This window comes from Larus michahellis, chromosome 4 (assembly GCF_964199755.1).
Source record: "Larus michahellis chromosome 4, bLarMic1.1, whole genome shotgun sequence".
NCBI lineage: Eukaryota > Metazoa > Chordata > Aves > Charadriiformes > Laridae > Larus > Larus michahellis.
Window position 1 is genome coordinate 4,935,723 of NC_133899.1, and position 19,862 is coordinate 4,955,584.

At 39.9% G+C, this 19,862-nt stretch overlaps 1 protein-coding gene across 5 annotated transcripts in view; it reads right to left on the reverse strand.

The window, feature by feature from the left end:
* Nucleotides 1–19,862, reverse strand: part of CDH13 (cadherin 13) — a 508,761-nt gene that overhangs the window by 329,072 nt on the left and 159,827 nt on the right. For all 5 annotated transcript variants that reach the window (XM_074582826.1, XM_074582825.1, XM_074582824.1 and 2 more), the window contains one exon: nt 7,225–7,433. In XM_074582826.1, coding sequence (XP_074438927.1) covers nt 7,225–7,275 — 51 coding nt within the window. In that variant the 5' untranslated portion in view covers nt 7,276–7,433. The remainder of the gene's footprint in view (nt 1–7,224; nt 7,434–19,862) is intronic.

Here is a 19,862-nt window from a genome sequence, read left to right on the forward strand (position 1 = left end):
AGTCTTATGGATGAAGGATAAGACCTAAGTGTGTTTTAAAACAAAATAGAATAAAATTGGTTGCATTCCAGAACTGCATTTGGTTCTGAGCTTCCACAAAAACCTTACGTTTACACCAGAAGCACACCAAGCAATAGTGAAAATGTCCCATGGATGACACCTGTTACTGCAGGGAGAACTAACTCAGAAGACCAAATGCAGTTCAGGGCTGAAAGGAATTATGATTTTATTTATTTTTAACAAAATGCATTTATTTACAATATTTTTGCCTCTCATTTTTCATTAGTCTGTTAATAATTTGGATTGCCAAGGTTTGTATGTTTCAAAAATCATCTCATTTCACCTTTGAATCAGTTAAACATATTTCTTCACTTGTCTTAGCTCTGCTTACTACTGAAGAGCACAAGGTCCCTTTTCCTAGATAAATACACCCCTAGTTCACATAAAACCTGAATGTAGATTACTCAGAGAAAAGCACTGAACATTCACAGAAGCTAACACCTTCTTGTTTCACAGTCAATTATTCATATTTCCAGTCTATAAGACCATTTTTCTCTCCTTAAATAACCAAGTACTTCTCATTTACATGCTGAAGTTGCGCACTGAGGGAAAGAGAAGGAAAGCTAGCCCACACGTTTGATCTAAGCTTTCATACATACAGTGAATAAACTTACAAGACACACTTTGCCTAAAAAAGGAACGTTAAATTAATGAAAACCACTAGTGGCTCGTGTTCTTTATAGTATTTACTCTGGTATTCAACACAATATGTAATTGTTGCTATGGCAACTGCCACATCTCTTGGCACCATAATAATTCTCAGATAAATGGATCTTTGTCAGAGCAAGCTCCAAAGCCAGTGTATATGAAACCTGCATTTCTTTGGTGGTGGGAATCTGCAGAGTTAAGTTGGAAAGATAAATTCAGTCCAGGCCTGAGGGAAAGCACAAGGCTATCAGTAGAAGCGAGGCTCTGCTGCAGAGCTGAGTAGAAGGGGGAGCGTGGCTATATATGAAAAATCATAACGGCTGTGCGCTGCCATGGGACTTGCAGGGTCACTCAGAAACAGGCCAGCAAAGAGGTACGGGAGTCACGTCCCTGCGGCACTGTCAGACAAAACTCCTGCTGCGAGGGTTTGATCTAAAGTCTGATGGAATCTGATTATTTCGGCAGGTTCTGGATCAGGCTGAAGGATAAAAACGGAAAATAGGTGACTGGAATTTCTATGGAAAATAGCTTATTTTAGTGGTTAAGAAGATTTCTTATATAAAAGGAGCTCTTTGTTGTTTCCCCAGCAGCAAGTGGTCTGCACAGAGGATTTTTATAAAAATATAGCCAAAAAGGCAGCTAAATGATGCTAGAGAATGACCCATTGATGAGAACAAGCTCTTGCTTTCATTGACATTAATTAAGATGTATTCTGTGAAACCTGCAATGTAGCATTGAAGACTTTAAAAAAAAAAAAATTACATCCTTTTACTGGTGACTAAAGGAAGGAAAAGTCATTTACCAAAATAGCATCAACACACAGGTATTAAATTCTAAAATCACTTATACCTCAGCTTTTTATGCATGAATTCCAAGTCAATAGGTGTTTGCAGTGTGATAACAAACAAAAGTAGAAGTAGTAATAACAAGTTAATCATTTAACAGCTAGTAGGAGAACATTACTGGAGAACATTACTATGCTAAGCTTTCTGCCAAACTGAACGCAAAATTGAGAAGACAAATTTTCTTTTGTTTGCTCTTTAAAGAAATCCCATCTTTGTATGCCTAAAGGAGACCTTGAAAGGCAAAATATCTCCACAGCTTTTCTGAAAGAAATGGTATTCCAAATACTGTTTTGATCAGTATAACTCATAAGTGTATCGTAGATATTGATGTACCCCTGTGACTTACTCTATGTTGTGCCTTAAAATTAAATGCAAAACATGGTATTTTATGTATGCAGTGCATTACTTTTTGCAGCAACTGCTATATGCAAAATCTAATAATACGAAACTCTTCTAGGCTGTTTGTCAATATGTCATATGAGAGTCCATCTTCATGCTTTTGCACAGTCATTTTCAGCCTATTTGGAACGCAATTTTAAACTGAAAAAATGCTAATATACGTTAATGGGAACGATTGCTTGCTATAGCAGAGGCTGATTCTTGATCTTATTTTCCAAATAAATTATTGAACTGCCAGCTGACTAAACTCAACCATTCACTTCCTTGTGTGAATATTTTTTCTGTGAGAGAATCCTGATTCATAATAAGATTATTGATCCTTTATCATCTGTTCTAAGGCAGAAAGCTATACATGTAGGATTTAAGACTCTAGGCACTTTTTATCTCATATCAATAAAATTTGCAATCTCTATACTGCAGGGATAAAGCAGAGAGCAAGACACAAACAAGAAACGCTAACGCTGAAATCCAAGGAGCTTAGTTTCATTATTTCTGTTTGTTACTTTAGGAAACAGAGGCACAGGTGTAAAGCAACTTGCACAAACGTATACATCCAGGCAGTGACTTAGTAGGAAACAGAATTCAGGTCTGCAAGGTGGCTGAGGGGGTGTTCAGCCAGGCTGCCTCTCCTGTCCCTGCTATAACAAATATAGCAGGGTACTGATGTTGGGAAAAGCAATGGTTTGACAAAGGGAAAAGTAGAAGCAGCATATCTGACTAGCCCCTAGCTGCTACAAAGTGGACTGGACAGAGTAGCAGGACTAGAGCAACTTCATTTCCTTCAACCTGAGCTACTGCTGGAGATGATTTTAAACTTTCTTTGTCTACAACATGCTGTCTCAGGGTGCGCTCCTCCCTCTTATCTCTTCTTTTCTTTCCCCTTTTCCTTTTCCATCTAGTGCCTGAAAAGTGTCCTGAGGGTTTGACAGTTTCTATTTAATCATTTCATCCTTCTGTATGGAAGACTGCTGAGCACCATACAGTGAAGTTACTACCAGCCTGGAATTTCTGAATATCTGCCTGCCCTCTTATCTGCTTTGGTACCAGACTCTTGATATCTCACTCCCCCCCCACCTCTCACCCTGTGTCTGCGATGCTGTAACAAATAAATGTCCTAAATAACTCCCTTTGCTGCAGGAAGGGGCAGGGGGGGAGGGGAGGCTGCATTTTGCCAACACACACAAAAAGGCAGAAAAACATGGTTTCCCAAGGTTTGCCTTTACCTCCCAGTGTACTAAGGGTATATTCATTAAAACCAGCATTAGATTACAGAGGGGGAGAAGGACTAGCAGACAACCATTTTATTCAGCCTTGGAGGACACAGTTCAATTCCCAGCTTGCTGCATTTTGCAACTCACAATCTGTTATGAGACTTCACAAAAAATTGGCTATACTTCTTTTCTTCCACAAAACCAGACTCTTTAAATAAATCCACTGATGTCGGGTCAAATACTCAGATGTGATGAAATTTCCAACTTTTGGTTGTCATACTTTTTCCATAAAACAAAGCAGAGACCAGGCATTGGATAAGACATAAATTAAAAAAAAAAAACAAACAACTATTGCCACTCATCAGCGTGGTCAGTTTGTTCCCAACTAGGGTTTGCAAGTGATTTATTTTTCTATTATGGATCTGAATTTTAGCAATTCTGTAAGTTATTCAGAATGAATCCAAAGTTCATTTTGGGAATCCTGGGTGAATCAAAACATTTCCATGTCTTTTAACATTACCAAGCACTCAAGTCCTGACTGTGTGAAAGGGTATTAAGCAAACATTGGGTAAAGCAGAGCACAAGCACAGATGTACGTGCCTCACCAGCACTGCCCCATGGTGAATGCAAGAGAACTTAATTTCTTTCATTGATCACACTGATTGCCTGAGGCTGCGAGTGTGTACATACGCATAACTAACAAAGAGATGACACACTGTAATGTTACACCTTCTACAGGCCCATGGCAACTCTTCTGTGCACTCCTATTCCACAGGCCTCTCAAAAACGACAGTAGTTTTTTTATGAATACTTCCCTCTGTCAAGCAGACAGAAATCAGTATATCTAGCCAAAAGCATAGGAGCAAAGGGGCACTAACAGCAGGTTGTAGAAAGCAATCTAACTGTAATCTGATGTACAGATTTTTTCTCTCAATAGCGTGTATGCATATCTGTAGGTATAGACGTTCATAGGTTTAAGGGTATTTTGCAGAAACATCCAGACATTTGCAAAAGCAGCAGTGCTGTATCTGCTCTTCTGTCACTAGACCACCCAAAAGATTCTGCGATCAGAGAGCAACAGCCAAATTGGCTGATGAGGTTGAGGAACTCTCCATCTTCTCATATTGTAGCCATGGCCACCTTTTGATAGAAAGCTGCAGGCTCTGCAGATCTAATACACTTCTGGTAAGACTCAAAAAGCTGAGTTAAATAGTAGGTGGTATTCTAATAGCCACTGACTATACTACAGGCATGAAGTTAAAGTTATTGATGGATGGCCGATCATTGACACCAGCTGGCATCTTTCCACATCTTCAGCAGGAACCGTCCACCACTAGAATAGCAAAAGCTTTTCTGCACACTCCAGATTGCACCTCTAAATATTTTCACTATTCATCTAAAGTATGGATGGTAGCAATCACAAAGTTTTAGGAATTATGCTATCTCTTCCTAGGCTCAGATTGCCAGTCAGCACATTAGAGATCATTGTTGTCAGTCATTTCCAAACATGTTGGGAATCTGCAATTAGAAACATTAACAATGGGATTTCACAGATGTAGGTTACATGCTTTCAGAAAAGAAACGACAGTTGCTGGCAGTGGGGAAATACTTAAGAACTACTTATCCCCTAATTAAACAAGGTACTGTACTCTAAGTACTGAATGTTAATCAGTGCTCTAGCATGTGCTCATCTTAACCCTACAGAATTATGCTGAATTACTAAGGCTCCATCCTAGCATTTCTTAGCCAAGCCTCCTTCCATAAACAGATGGAGCAGTTCTGCTGCTTCCATGCTGACACATTCAGACTGCAGAAGTACAGGATTAAGTTCAAATTTAACATAAAATCACTTTAGATAGTATGCTGTAATCTTTATATCCTTCTCAAGTACGACAAAGACAAGACTGTCTGTGTTGTGTTTGAAATTGGCAAACAATAGCTGAAAAGGTTGGTAAAAAAATACTGATTTAACAGCTAAAGAGCGCTGGCTGTGGCCAGAGTAGGACAGCCAGCCCCAAAGATCTTTATATTCCCTTGAAGAACGGGATGATCCTCACTAGATGGATTTCCCAGGACACATTAATGGATCATGTGACTCCCGATAGCACTGCAGACACCACGGATCACCATACTAAAAAGGTAATTTTCTAGTTTTGAGCCGAGTATCAAAATCCATAAAGAAGTGATGAATGCAGATAGAGATGATGCTGTGATATTGCTTTCAGGACTCACCTATGAGGGAAGACTGTCAACTGGCAGAATACGACAGATTTAGACTGGTTTTATCTCTCTGAAGCAACGCAAAGTGGTTGAAACAGAATCCAGAAGTGAGGCCAAATTAGACTTGGCTTTTGAATGCAGTCTCATGACAGATTTCAACACTAGGCATTAATTAATATTCCTGGGACATTTCAAGGGGAGACTACCCAGAACCCAAATAGGACACAAAGAGAAAAGGTCACTGGCAAAGCTGTGTCATAGTTAGTGCAAATACACATCCGTTAATTCCTATTTATGAGAGAAGATTTCCCCTACACTGTAACTTCCACATTGACATCGAAGGGCTGCTTCTCTAAGAAAACCAGAATAAAACTGCAAAATATTATTCTCAGAGAGTCAGATCTTCACACATAAACCAATCCCCTGAAGTTTAACTCCAGACTTCCTGTCAGAGATATCTCAAACTCCTCTGTGGTTTCAGTAACTTCTAACTGGAGAATGAGAATCCCCATTTTGAAACTGCTCCTACAATTTTAAAACCTACACTGAAAACAAAATAATTTGAACATTCTTGTGAATGCACCAGAAGGAGCATGGCTTGCGAGTTTGAGACACAGGAGAGCCGAGTGCCCAGCTCCTGCAAGTGTAGTTTTCCTACTCTGAATTTGGCAGTGCGTGGTCCTAAATCCACAGTTCCACCATGTAAGAGACTCTCTCAAGTATGACCTTGTTAAAATTTAACTTTGTGAAGAAACAGCATACTCAAATAAAATTAAATTCCATTTAAGTGTTCTGATCAGCTCTCTCCAGTTACACATTCTGGTACTTTCTCTCCTGCTGGCAATCTCTATTCCCATCGCATGCTGCTGAAAGTGCAGATCAAACCCTTTCCTCAGCCACAGACTTTCAGAAGTTTGTTCAACATTTCCCCTAAAGCTAATTTTTTTTTTTTTTTTAAATGGAAGACTTAAGTTATACTAAGCTATTGTTGCAAATATAATGAGAGTGCTGGCAGGTGAAAAATCTAAATACCAAAATAAAACAATAGGTCAGTCATTTTTATCATGGCTTCTTTATACTTCCTTGAAATTCTAGGTCTACAAACGTACGAGGCTTAACTGTCTATTGAACCAGTGTCTTGCCTGCCTCTCTCCTAAATGCCATGACACAGAAGTGAAGGCTATCTCACACTTCCTTTTGTTACTTCCAAGGGTGTGAAGTAAACAATTCAATCAATTTGTGAAGCACTTTTTTGCCATAGTAGGAGGTTAGTATTACACTGCAATTCAAAAGTTGAAAACAAAGGACATGACATTCAGTTCCACAGAGTGGAACAGAAATCACTAGCACATAGAGACAGAGTGTAAACATGTGTTGCTATTTGTGTGCTGATGTTTATACAGTTTAACACATAACAATACCAGATAAGCAGACTTATATGAAAATTTAAATTCCACAGCACAGAATTCATTCCTACTTTCTTAGAGTGAATGTGAAGGTTCTGTAAATTCTGAATTACACATTTGGACTACAATTTTCCATTTTTTGTTATGGCCAAACTGTGGTTATCCATCATAACGTACGCTAGAATAACCCACCAATTTTGATACTTGGGCTCTTTCATTTGAATCAATTCTTTATGAATGTTTAGAATTTACACCTGAAGATGTAATACATCTTTCAAAACCTGGAAAAATTGTGTTTGAAGTGAAACTAAATGCTAAAACATTACAGCAATATCTGGATTAAAGACTGATTTTGATCTCTCTAACAGATTAAAACTGTCCACGTAAATATCTAGCAGCAGCATCTTGGCACTGTCTTCTAGTCCTTTATCTTACCTTTAATGCACCATGTTTTTCATTTGCTCCAACAATCAAAATTTCTGCCATATCCTCAGCATGCTCAGACCGTGCATGGACGAACAAGGCTCTGCCAGCTTCTGATACATTCTTTAGTGCAACTAAAGACCCGTCACGTTCCACCTTAAAGTCTGGGTTAGAAACTTCGAAGTTCAATTTGCTATTCCCCTTGCAGTCATTGAATTCCACTGGGAGGAAAAAAAGAAAACACACAATTATAAGTACCCACTTTGGAACATAGACTTCAAACATCTTTACATTATTGGCTTGTCTACAGATCTCGAGAAGAAATGTCTCCCAATCTGAGGGGAAAAGCTTTCAAAGAAGATTTATATTTGTGTGACTATAATTCGTAGACAAATCTTATGAATATGCACTTTCAGTAGGATAAAGAGATATTGACCATGCTAACTGGCGAGGCAGGAGATAAACAAAACACTTTGGAAATTAACATTTTGTGATCACTCAAATCAAATGCACAAAATGCACACCTAGTTGTACAAACTGGGCAGTAGCAGTAGAGACCTGGTTATCCTCCTTATTGTAAGCAGGGATCTCAAAAGTCTCTTCTGCTGGCAAAGTGGTTTCAGATACCCAGTAAATCTTTATGCTTGGAATTGGTTGTTTACAAAATATCCAATTTCACAGTCAACTGCAAAAGTGTTGCACAACAGAAAAACCAAACTGTAACATTTTTTACAAACTACCAGGATTGGGATATAGTGCATGAGCTGCATTATCAGTATAACTAAGAAATATGAGAACTTTTAATAAACAGTAGCTGTCAATAATCCTGTTTCACTTTACCTGGAAGTTTTAAAATATTTAGGAAGGCTTGCATAAAGCAAAAAATGTCTCTAAAGTAACAGAGGTTTGAGACTTTGCCTCAAGTTTCTTCTCTGAGTCCGATAGGTTCACTTTGCACAAAATACTGGAAAAAAATATTAGTAGAGTAACTACCAGCTATGTCATGAGGACGTCTTCACCACAAACTTCTAATTGCTAAGTAAACTTTTCAGGTTTTGATATCTCTGAACAATATATTTGCATGTGAAGGGATTTTGCAGGCAATCTGTTCTGTATTCCCTACCTGCTCCGCGACTTATTGCTGCTGTAGACTTTTCACTTATCTGCATGCTCTCGCTATTTTGATTTTACATTTCATTTCTACTGGATCTTTTAATACTGCATTACAGTTTTAGAAATGGATACAGACAGGGATACAGACTACAAAAGATCAAAGACAATAGAGTTTTACTGAAAATAAAGCACTCTGCATAATCGTTTAAATTCACTGTGTAGACTTGTTCCATTCAGTCATTGTTTTTAAAGAAAAAAAAATATTCCCAGATTCTCACAGCCTGGCCAATACCTAAGCTTTTCCTGACTATGTAGTATCTATAAGTGGTCTTAAAACACAGAATCTCCTACTGGATGGCCTAACAAAACTCCAGGGAAGTTACACAAAAGCCCCCTTCAGGAAGTTTTGCATTTATTTCCAGACATACCAACTTGAAGACAGGGCTGCCAGAGGACCTCATGGAGATCCTTCCTCTCTGGGCATTCACTGGGACTGAATCCCAGAGTAGAACCACCACAGGGAAGAACTGTTGCTGGTTACAGAATTTGAGCGCAACTTAGTTTTAAGATAAATATTGATGAGGAAGTTTAAATTAAAAATAAACCAAGACCAGAAAAACTCAAGTGTCCCAAATTCAGAATAAGGCACAGAATATGAGACGTGTGACACTATTTGCCAAATCAACAGTGGTGGGTTGACCTTGGGCTGCATCCAGACGCCCACCCAGCCCCTCTCACTCCTCGCTCGCTTCCAACAGGATGGGTGGAGAAAATCAGATGAAAAAGCTCACGGGTAAAGATAAAGACAGGGAGATCACTTACCAATTATTACCAGCATGGGCAAAGCAGATCTGACTTGGGGAAAATTTATTTATTGCCAATTAAAATAATTTGGATGGTAAGAAAAAGACAAAATTAAAACCACACCTTCCTCCTCCCAGCTCTTTCCCAGGCTCAGCTTCACTCCTTCATTCCCAGCTCCTCCGCCTCCTCTCCCCGAGCGGCACAGAGCGATGGGGAACTGGGGGCTACACTCAGTACCTAATGGCTCCTCACTGCGGCTCCTTCCTCCTCCCGCTTTTCCCCTGCTCCTGCCTGAGTCCCCTCCAAGGGCTGCAGCTTCCTTCAGGACATCCCCGCCTGATCCTGGCTGGGGTCCTTCAGGGGCTGCAGGGAATCCCTGGCCCAGCACACGGAGCCCCTTCTTCCTCCTCCTCCTCCCCTGGGGTTCACTCTGCTCTCTCACATTTTCCCCCCTCACTCCCAGGCAGCGTTTTGCCCCTTTCTTCAACACCCTTCCACAGAGGCACCCCCAGCGTCGCTGAGGGGGCTCAGCTGTGCCCTGTGCTGGGGCAGCTGCGGAACCGCCCAGAACCGTCTGGAACCGGCTCTGTCCAGCACGAGGCAGCCCCGCCCCGCCTCACGGGGGCGCTGCAGCCTCGCTCCAGCACGCACACACCTGGTACGTCAACAAAGGCATTAGGAGCCCCAGGTGGGATTTTTAAAAGAACAAAGTTGTGATCCTGTGGATTTGTGCCTGACTGTCCTCTTACTGCGAGGAGCCTGAACTCTGTAGTCACCGCAGTCTCTTGCATAAAAATCATGCCAGCACCTGAAGGATCTGCTTCTGCACAGGTTTTAGGCTTGCTTACAGATTTTTTTAACTAAAAGCTGCTCCCATTTCCTCAGCTTTACTTGAGGGCAGGAGAACTATCCTTGGATTCACAGTGGGATAAGAAACCAGAACTGCATCAGCCCATTTGCCATTTCATTGAATTTTGCTGAAAGCAAGAGGGATTATAACTAAGAAAGAAACAAAAAGCTCTTTCCCCTCAAGATACTCCAGCCCCTCCAGATAAACCTACCTCAGCCTGTCACGTCGCAGCCCCCTGCTTGCAGAGCCTGACACCGCAGTGGCGGGGGGGGACGGGCGGGGAACACAGAATTTGGAAGCAGCAGCCGTTTAAAACAATTTCACCCTGCTCAAACCACGCTGGTGCCCCCGCTGCCCCAAGCCCCGGCTGCTCTCCAGGGCCAGGAACCGCTGGCAGAAAGGGTCTTGCGCTCACAGTAGGACTTTGATGGAAGGCTCTCTGTTAGCAAGGCCTCCCTGGCGTAAAGCCGCCCGGCGCAATTTATGTTGGTGATATGACAGGCTTTTTAACAGATTCACTGCAATCTCCTAAAGCTATCAACCCACAAAAAAAGACAAAATTTCCCTGTCACCACAAACGTGGGAAGTTGAAATTCTCTATACTAATTGCTGTATAGATTACAGCCTTGATGAATTATTAGTAGATTCTCTTTTAATGTAGCCTTACTCCTGTAAAAAAAACAAAAACAAAACCAAAAAAGACCCCAAAAACCAAAACCACACACACAAAAAAACCCCACAACAAAAAACACAACCAAAAAAACCCCACCCCAAATTAACAGGGTCTTAGGAAGGTACTTTGTTATTTTGAATAAGTATGTGCTTCTCATAGTCAAAAACTGCTGGTGATCCACTGTCTATTAATAGCTTACAACTGGAAAAATTTGGCATCACTCTCTAAGAAATTAATTATGTCAGGAATAAAAAGTAAAAAAAAGAAAAGGCTAACACAACCATGATAAAGTAATCACTTAAACACAAATGTCATAGTGCAGAGCTATGGCATCACCCAGCCAAACACGACAGGTCACATTCGAAAAGAGGCCCAGGCCAGGCTGTGCTGTGCTTCAGAGAGAGGGGTGAAGCTGGCTGGGAGTACGCTTCTCCCACCTCGCTGCTCAGCATTCACAGACCTTGAGATTCCTGCATTGCTGCCATCTGCGTGCTTCGCAGAAATTCAAAGACCACATGCAGATTCAGCACATGGAATCAGAAGTAGTACTTAGATCTATATTCCCTTGGAGTTATGAATTTGACACTTTTAGACCCTTTATATTTTGCTCATCCATTGACCTTGCTTTATGGAACCCTGCAACTTTTTCCAACAAGGGCAAAAGCAGTTGTTCGAAAGTTGGAAACTGTTTTCTTACCATATCTCATCCAAAAGCACTGACGCTTTCAATTCCCAATTCTACCACAGAAACAAGAGTATTTGATGAGGTTAATAGCAAGGAGAGGGAAAGAAAATGAGAAAGCTCTGAGAAGTACTGATATGTAGGAGCGAAATTAGAAGTGGGTGGAAGTAGATGAAGTGATCATAAGGATAGAGAACACTGAAGATTATTCGGACCAAGGGCCAACAGAGATGAAGCTGAATCCAATTGTTAAAAGGAGTTGAAGAGAATAGTTGCCATAGATAGAATCCCTAATCTGAAGTTAGGGGCAAATGTGAACTTTATCAGAATGGTGATGCCTCTTGGACTGGGATGACCAGGGGAACGTCGCATGAGATTGCATTGCATTCCCAGTCATTCTCACGATACCCCTCACTGGGAATGTTTGCTTCCTGAAACTGATGTGGCTTCTGGGGAAAAGCCAACGCAGATACCTCAAATTTACAGTACTTGAGCTGCCTGTACCAGGCTCCACTAGCAGCTACATAGCCTAGGGAGCTGGCCCTGGCACTGACCACACTTTCCTACTCTACCAGGTACTCAGGGGAGATCTGAGAAGTTTCAGCTTCATCGGTTTATGCAGATTTCTCACCTGTGGCACAACATCTCTCTCAAACATACCTACACATTGCTGATGCTCTAAAAAAGCATAGCCTATTAAATATAGGGCAAACAAGATTTTTAGTTCTTATTCTCTGGTGAAGAAAACTTGCTTTGTATGCAAAGTCTGTGTTCAAGACCATGTAAAAGCTATAAAGAGTGATTAAGTAATTACTCCTTGTGTCCTCTGAGTGATAACCAGTATAACAAGAAGCTAGACGGGGTTTTGTGGATATCAGTTGTGGGAAGGTTCAGACAGATATTAAAGAAAGCTTTCCAGCTAACCATTAAAAGAGGGTGCTGAGGACATACTGAGTACCTGCCATTGCAGGGTTTTAACACAAGGTTAAAAAAATACCAGCTTAATCCAAAACCACCCAAGACCAATCTCAGTACCTGATCCTGCTTCAAATCCAAGAGGACAGACTAAGTGACACTTTTAAGTCTTTTCAACACATAAAAGTGCTACATTAAATTAATTTCCCTGTCATTTCAGGTCTACATTAGGCCCATATATGCGAGGTTCATTCAAGAAAAGAAAAACAACAAAAATGCAGTGAACTAACCACTGTGTTTTACTACACAGCTTATGCACCCGGCTGAGTCCTGGACACTCAACTCTCTCCCAAGACTGAAGGAAATTTGGGCATGGGACTGAGAACGTCTGAAAACAAGATAAACAAGCACATGCAAGAAAACAGAAAAGAGCTTAGACTGTTCCACTGAAAACTATCGAAATGATCAAAAACGCCAGGTTTGAAGGAGGAGGTACAGATGTCTCTTTTCAGAAATAAAACATCCTATTACAAAGAGTTCTTCCAATAAGATCTTTTCAGGTTAGTATTTAAACAATCCCCAGATACCAAAAAAGTAAAAATAGTTACCAAAATTTATGTCAGCTGGCTGGATAGTGCATGCTCTAAGGAGTCTGCCAAGGTTCATGGAGAGAAGACCAACCCATCTGCCAGTCTGCCTAAAAGGAAAAGGTGGTCTCCCAATATATAGCACTTTCCTGCCTGGCAACCATGATGACGTATGATCCTTATGATGTATGATGATGTTTATGATGTTCATGCATTTGTCACAGAGAAGGGGTATGAGGAAAGCCACGAAATGGCTAACTGACATTATTCATACTACCCAGCTGTGTTAAAACAGATTGGACAAATTGCAGCCTGATGAGAGTGGCCACGTGCACTAAAACCTCCCATGTCCTCCCGCACACTCACTTTGTGTTAGAGCTTAAGGAGTTTAACTAGACTGTAAGCTCTTCAGAGCAAAGACCACTTGTTCTCCCTGTGTCTGTACAGCGCTTGCAACAAAATGATTCATGTTTGGTGCTCAAGGTGCTACAGAAGTGCGAAAAATTAGTAACTGTTTAGCTATAGCCCTAAACTAAAATTTTGGGAATGCTACGCCAGACATGACTAGTGATTGTGTCTCATTGTAGGAGCTCAATAGGCAATTAAACCAATGATCTAATGTTTATTTACTTGAAGGCAGAGTTCTCCATTTATTGATGCATATATGACTCTTTTGATGTCCCTAGTCATGCTCCAGCTGCCAAATGAACATCTTTATTGTGCTTAATATGCCATATGGTATGAGGCAGGCTCCAAAACTCCATGCAAGCAAAATGAAAATACTGCCAAGCATCTCCCAATGAAAAACAACATACATGTCACTCATCACCCTCTGCTCATTTCTCAGCCTCCTATATAAGACTTTTACTCCTTTCTGTAAGAAAGCTCCTTCACATGTAAATTGTACAGAATATTTTTGCCCACCAAGCAATATTCATTATTAGTAATACCTGCACGCATCCCAAGGATTTAATCGCTGACTTTGAGCTCATTATCACCAAAGAACCTGTTGGAAAAAGGATTGTTGTGCAAGATCCCAAGACTTACTGTAAGGATGGGAAACTGAAGTTGCGATTGGAAATATTACTGTTCCCAGATCTCAGCAAGAAATCTCAGGTTCCTGGGATTCATCATTTCAGTGCATCCCATTCTCACTGTTATAATATGCCACATATGTGAGGTTTCTACACAACTGTGATACTTATGATAATGAACCACAGCTGTTTTAAAGAATATCGTTTTAAAACATTGAAAGGTTAGCAGTTGGATTTCTTGTAAACTATATAAAACCAAGCTGAAATAGATTTCTTATATTCAAAAGCATATATTACCCTGATATATTCCTCTTCCAAAGTAATTTTTCTGAGTTTAATTCTCAGAAGTTTAATTTGTTTTGAACAGAAATACAGAATCCATAATTTTCTCTCTGACAAAATCTCTACAGAGGTATTCTGAATAATTAAATATACGTATTTATCTATAAGCACACAAAAACCTTACTCTGTTTGTCTCTATGTACAGATATTTTCATGTTAGCTAATGATAGCTCGCAACAAAATGGCTCCTCAGTGAGGAAATTGCACATTGAAAATGCACAAATACACACACACAGACTTAATTACTCTATCAATGAAGGTTAGGATCCTTTTTGTAAATACAACCTAGCCTTGTTCAAATCAGTGGGAATTACAGCATCAAGCAAATATTGCCCTGTGTGTTATTTCTTATCCTTTTTAACAAATAACTTTAGATGACATTGAAATCACAAATAGGAAGCTGTACCTGTGAGAGGCCTAGAGATGAAAGAGAAGTACATTACAGCTGCACAAAGGCAACTTAACTTGCCAGCCTAGCAGGGAGCCCTCAGCTCTGCTAAGAAGTCCTCCCTGCTCAACAATATTAGCAAAATACAGAAGTTAGACAGAAACTGGCAAAGCTGAGCATCATTAGCTAAGAAGAGAGAAAAGTGATGGTTGAAGCAAACAGAAATGCTTCCGAGTGCTGTTGCTTTATACAAGAATTCATAAAGTACCATGACCTAGCAAAGCTCTTGTTAGCAATAAACACTGACACTGACTGAAAACAGCAGGCCAGTAACTAAGGAGATGGTAACACGCCACGTGGCAGCGTTTGTCGCACTGTTGAATGCCCAACCCTCGTACGGGGTGTCACACAGCAGCCCAACACAAACTAATAGAAATGCAAAGTGTTATGAGTCTTCAAGAGATGAATTATCCTGTCAATGTGGAGAGGATGAAATCTACCTGAAACCAACACATCTGGACAGCCTAAATCCATCCAAGAACAAAAGAGGAAACTGTTACAATGGCTAATGACAAAGGTAGCTGGGAAACAAAAGGCATCCTGCTTTCCAAGCCAACAATATTGTCAATTAGGAGAAACAGCTTCTCTCCCTTCCTTTGAGATGCTTTCAAAATCACCTCTGGAACATGGGTTCTGGCAGGGAGCCCACAGCGTGTTTGTTTCTGCCCTTTCTCTGCAAGAATACCTGAACAGCAGAAGGCAGAATAGAAAAAGAACAATGCTGCCCCATGGCACTTTTGGAGGCAGACTGAAGTCCGGACAAGACACTGTCAACAGTTAAGTCATACAGGTTGCTCCTTAACATATGAGGGTATCATTATTTCGTATCTAAAAGTGCTCTAGAAATAATGGATTTGGGGCTTAGAAAAGCTTCAAGGGTGACTAAAATATTCCTTTACATAAAAAATCTTATTGAACATTTAAGAAAATGAACACAATTATTTTTATGAAAAACTTTTTTGAAGATTTTTTTTTTTTACACACTTCAATGCTAAATTCTAGCTCTGCAGCAGAACTGCTACAGAATCATTTAAAAAAAAAAAAATCCAACAAGCAATAGTAGCTTATCATCCTCCCACTGCGTGTTTATGATTCTCGTGCATCTATATAATTTCTTTATGTGCCCCTGAAGTAAATTATAATGATGACATATTTAGCATCCAGATAGTCAAAAACTGAATGAGTGACTGAAGACCCACATTAGCGATGCTCTGCTCTGTCTCTCTCCTCACCTTCTGCCATACCTAACACTGTACTCTGGCATCTTTTCACATCTCACCAAGCTCTCTGCCTCTCTTCTAGCACACCGCAACACCACTTGGCTAGACAGGAGTATGGTATCAAGTACCCTGAGCTAGAGCTGAACAACCCTGCCCTAACACCAGAAGCATCAGAACTTCTATCAGCCCAGCTCTGAAGCAAAATGTATTAGCCCTGCAGCACTGGGGTGGTTGTTTGGGATTCCAGGGAGGATTTTCACAGAGCACAGAGTGCTACGTGAGCAAAATGTCTCCTGTCAGCTCCAAACTCAAGGATTCTTGATTTTTTCAGCACATGTGCTGCACCTTCTTGCCTTTTTCCACCCATGCTCCCTCTTTCCTTTCTCCTACAAAGAAATTTCCCTCACTGGCATCTTGTGTTCTTCAGCAAATTTATTCTACCAATAGGGCTCCATCAGCAGCCTCTGGTTGCTTGAAATTACTGGAAAATACAAACACCACAATGAAAACTGAAGGCATCCCCTCTTCTCCCCAGGAGGCTTCACCAGCTCACATTACATGATACCTTCACGCAGCCTTTTGCTGCCTGTTGTCTCATTTAGGGCAAAAAAAATCTAATCAAGTAGAAGGGAGTTGTAATGAGTTGTTCTCAGCTGGAAGTTATCTTGACTTATTCATTACAATGTAGACATGTTATTGACTGATCTCCTGCGTCAGTGACTGCACTATAAGGCACGGTAATACTGTAGCTTCTGCTCTAAGCCCTAGAGAAAAGTTATTTCAACTAAAATATGATGTCAGTGAGTGTGTCTGAAGAAAAAAAAAAAGTCAAAACTTCAGGTGTTATATCACAGTCACTGATCTTCTGAGCACAACACATAGTTCAGTTTAAATGGAGCTGTTGTCTCTTTGTAAATGCAGAGGACTCAAACTGCCACTGCATTTGTGGAGCTACAGTCTCAAAGGCACTGTCACATCTGTGGAGGAAAATGACATTTCACTATTAAAACTGCATTGATTCCGAACAGTTCAAATGACCCCAAACCCAGAAGCAATATGTAGAAAAGACTCTTTAACTTAGTTAGTTTCAATGAAAGCGTTTCCCATTGCAATGCAAATGATCAATATTATTCCATTTTAGCAGATTTACATAATATTCTGCTAAGAGCCCCAGGAGAACATAAGATGAAATCAACTTTCAATTCTTACAAAATCTTCACTGGCTGAGCCCAAGACAAGCAGACGGAATCAAAGACACTCAAATGTATTCAATATGTTGTGGCTCTGCAAATTGCTCTGAGAAGTCTGTCGATAGGAAATTAATTGTATCCTATAGTGGAGGAAGATGGGACAGAAGTCTGAGTTTGTACAAGAATTCCAGCAGCATATAATGGATAATTTCCTTTGAATGCTGGCTGAGGCAGTATATTACTGACCATGAATTTTCTTGGCTTCTGCACAAGCACACATCTGATCTTTGAGCAGTCACCCTAAGTGCTACCCAAACCAAATTTCTTGATATATGTAATTTATTGAAAACCAATCAGTTGAGGTTGTGTTCAGCAGAAGAAACAGTGTCCCAGGAGATTTAACTATGTAAATAAATTGCTGCCAGCAGATGTCAAAAAGTAACAACAAGCAATCACTCACAGGAAATAACTACAGTGCAACAGGCACAGAAAGTACCTTATTTACGCCAGCATGTTTTTAAAATGTCTCCAAAGCCACAAATTTATTTAGTAAGGGTTTTCAGTTAACTAGACAATTAGCCGCAGGTCATGGGGATTTTTTCCCTCAAGTTCACAATTAAAACTGTTTGTCTTCAAGGTCGGTTTGTTATAATTACAGTGATCTGTCATTTCTTAATGTGATCTGTCATAACTTCTTGTTTCCTTTTATATTTTTTTTCCATTTTTTTAGCGGCACAAGCTTCTGTCGATGCTCAACTAAGACCAGTTTTCCACAAATCTTAATTTAATTGAAATTACGATATACTATTAGATGAACAGAAAATTCACTAAATTATGCACACATTTACGTTTGCCTGAAGTTTGGGCCATTAGTGAGAAAGCTTACTAAATGACAGAAACGAAATATCAGCCCTCACTGGAGAAATGGATGCTTTGTTCGCTCCTTCAGTGGGAAGCACAAATAACTCAGTGATTTGAAGATGGAAAAAGAAATTACTATTCTATCTTTTGTCCTTTACCAAATCCATGGCAGCCACTTGCACCCTTGTACACATGCTTTTTTTCAGAGGTGGGAGAAAAAAATATTGCTTGATGTATCTCTCTTGCTTTAGCAGTACATTGAGACAAGAAGTCAAAGTGCAGGAGCTTTTCATTAAATGAGCTATCGATACAAAGTGCTTTTTACACATTACTCACGGATACTGTGCAGAGGCAATATTGCTTCCATCTTCTCAATCTTGGGTCTCGGTTTTACCCTCTGTGTGAAATTACAGCTAATCTGTAATTCACAGTGAGTTACATAGACTGCTTCCTAACCTCAACATTCTGATAAAAAGCAAAACTATTGGTCAGTACATGCTAGGAAATGATTAAAAAAACCCCAAATACACAGACATCTACATACAGCTGCCCTTCTTCTGGAATAATAATAATCCTAAAAGTCTTTCTCAAGAATGTATAATAATGTTGTATTAAAAGGCATTCCCAGGAATAAAGCTTTCAGCTTGTGCCATGTGCAACTAATTTCCAAATAGCACTCAGTGGTAGGAGTTTGTTTCAGAAATAGAGAATGACGCATCATTTACAACACATAAAAGGAAATGAGAGTGAGTAATAAATCCACTGTGTAATATTTTCCTTTCAAAATGGATACTGTAGGTTGCTGGCCTATTTTCCCAGCTGCTGAATGAGTAATGCCATGCCTGAAAATCTGCTCAAACCATTTATTCCGTAGATTGTTCAACTTTCCCAGTGAAAAACTGAAACAAAGTTCCCCCTGTTTCCACGGGAAATCTTTTGGGTTCTCATCTTCTCCATCAATGAACCTGACAGAGAAATAACAATTTCTCTTAGTGCTTTTTACCAAGTTCTCTCAAGTAAGTTCCCCTAAACTTTTATATTTTTTTTCCAAGAGTCACCAGTAGAAAGTTGATTTTTTCCAGACATATCCGATACACACACAAATTACAGACCTACACTCCTTTTCAGCCCTCAGTCTAAGAACTGGGTTATTAAAATATAGCCCTTGGACAAAGTTTATGAATAGCTTTCTAGAATGCCTTCAAAAATCTAAATGGCATTTAAATTTGCAAAATTAGTTGGTAGTTAAGCTGTTGTTTTACTCAAGTATCAAGCCAATTCCAACACACAATTCATTCTATAAACCATAGAAAAATCAACCGCTTAATTGCAGCCTGCTAAAGTACAAACCTTCTAAAATTAATGAGGAAAGCCACCTCTCAAAACTCTGCTGGATTTTAAACTTGCTCAACTTATTGTCATCTCTTTCAAACAATATCAGCACTTGACTAACAGTTACAGAACCAAACAACCTTGGTTTGAATTTTGACTCTCACACTAGGATCAGACAAGTAGCACTGCTGAGAACAATGTAATTAAAATTGCACCATGTAATCTTGGTCTGCACAGTCATTCCCGGAACGGTTTCTATTCACATCAAACACAGGCTTTTATACTTTAAAGACAGACAGGCTTTGGCATCTTTCACAAAAGAATTGACCTGAGGGAAAGTATATTGTCAGTCAGGATCATTTATAAGCAACCTGAAATTTGTTTACATAGATAAAGCAAGGAAAGAACATCAGGCTACTGAAGTTTCTGCCTGTCTTTAATAAATAAGAAACAACAACACACACCCCCCAAAAAACCGCAAACAAACAAAAAGCCATAACAGGTAACACGTACAGCCCAATAGTTATTATTTGACAAGCCAGGTGACACTGCTATTCATGTTTACTACTATAACAGCTGGCATTGCTACACGTGCTCAC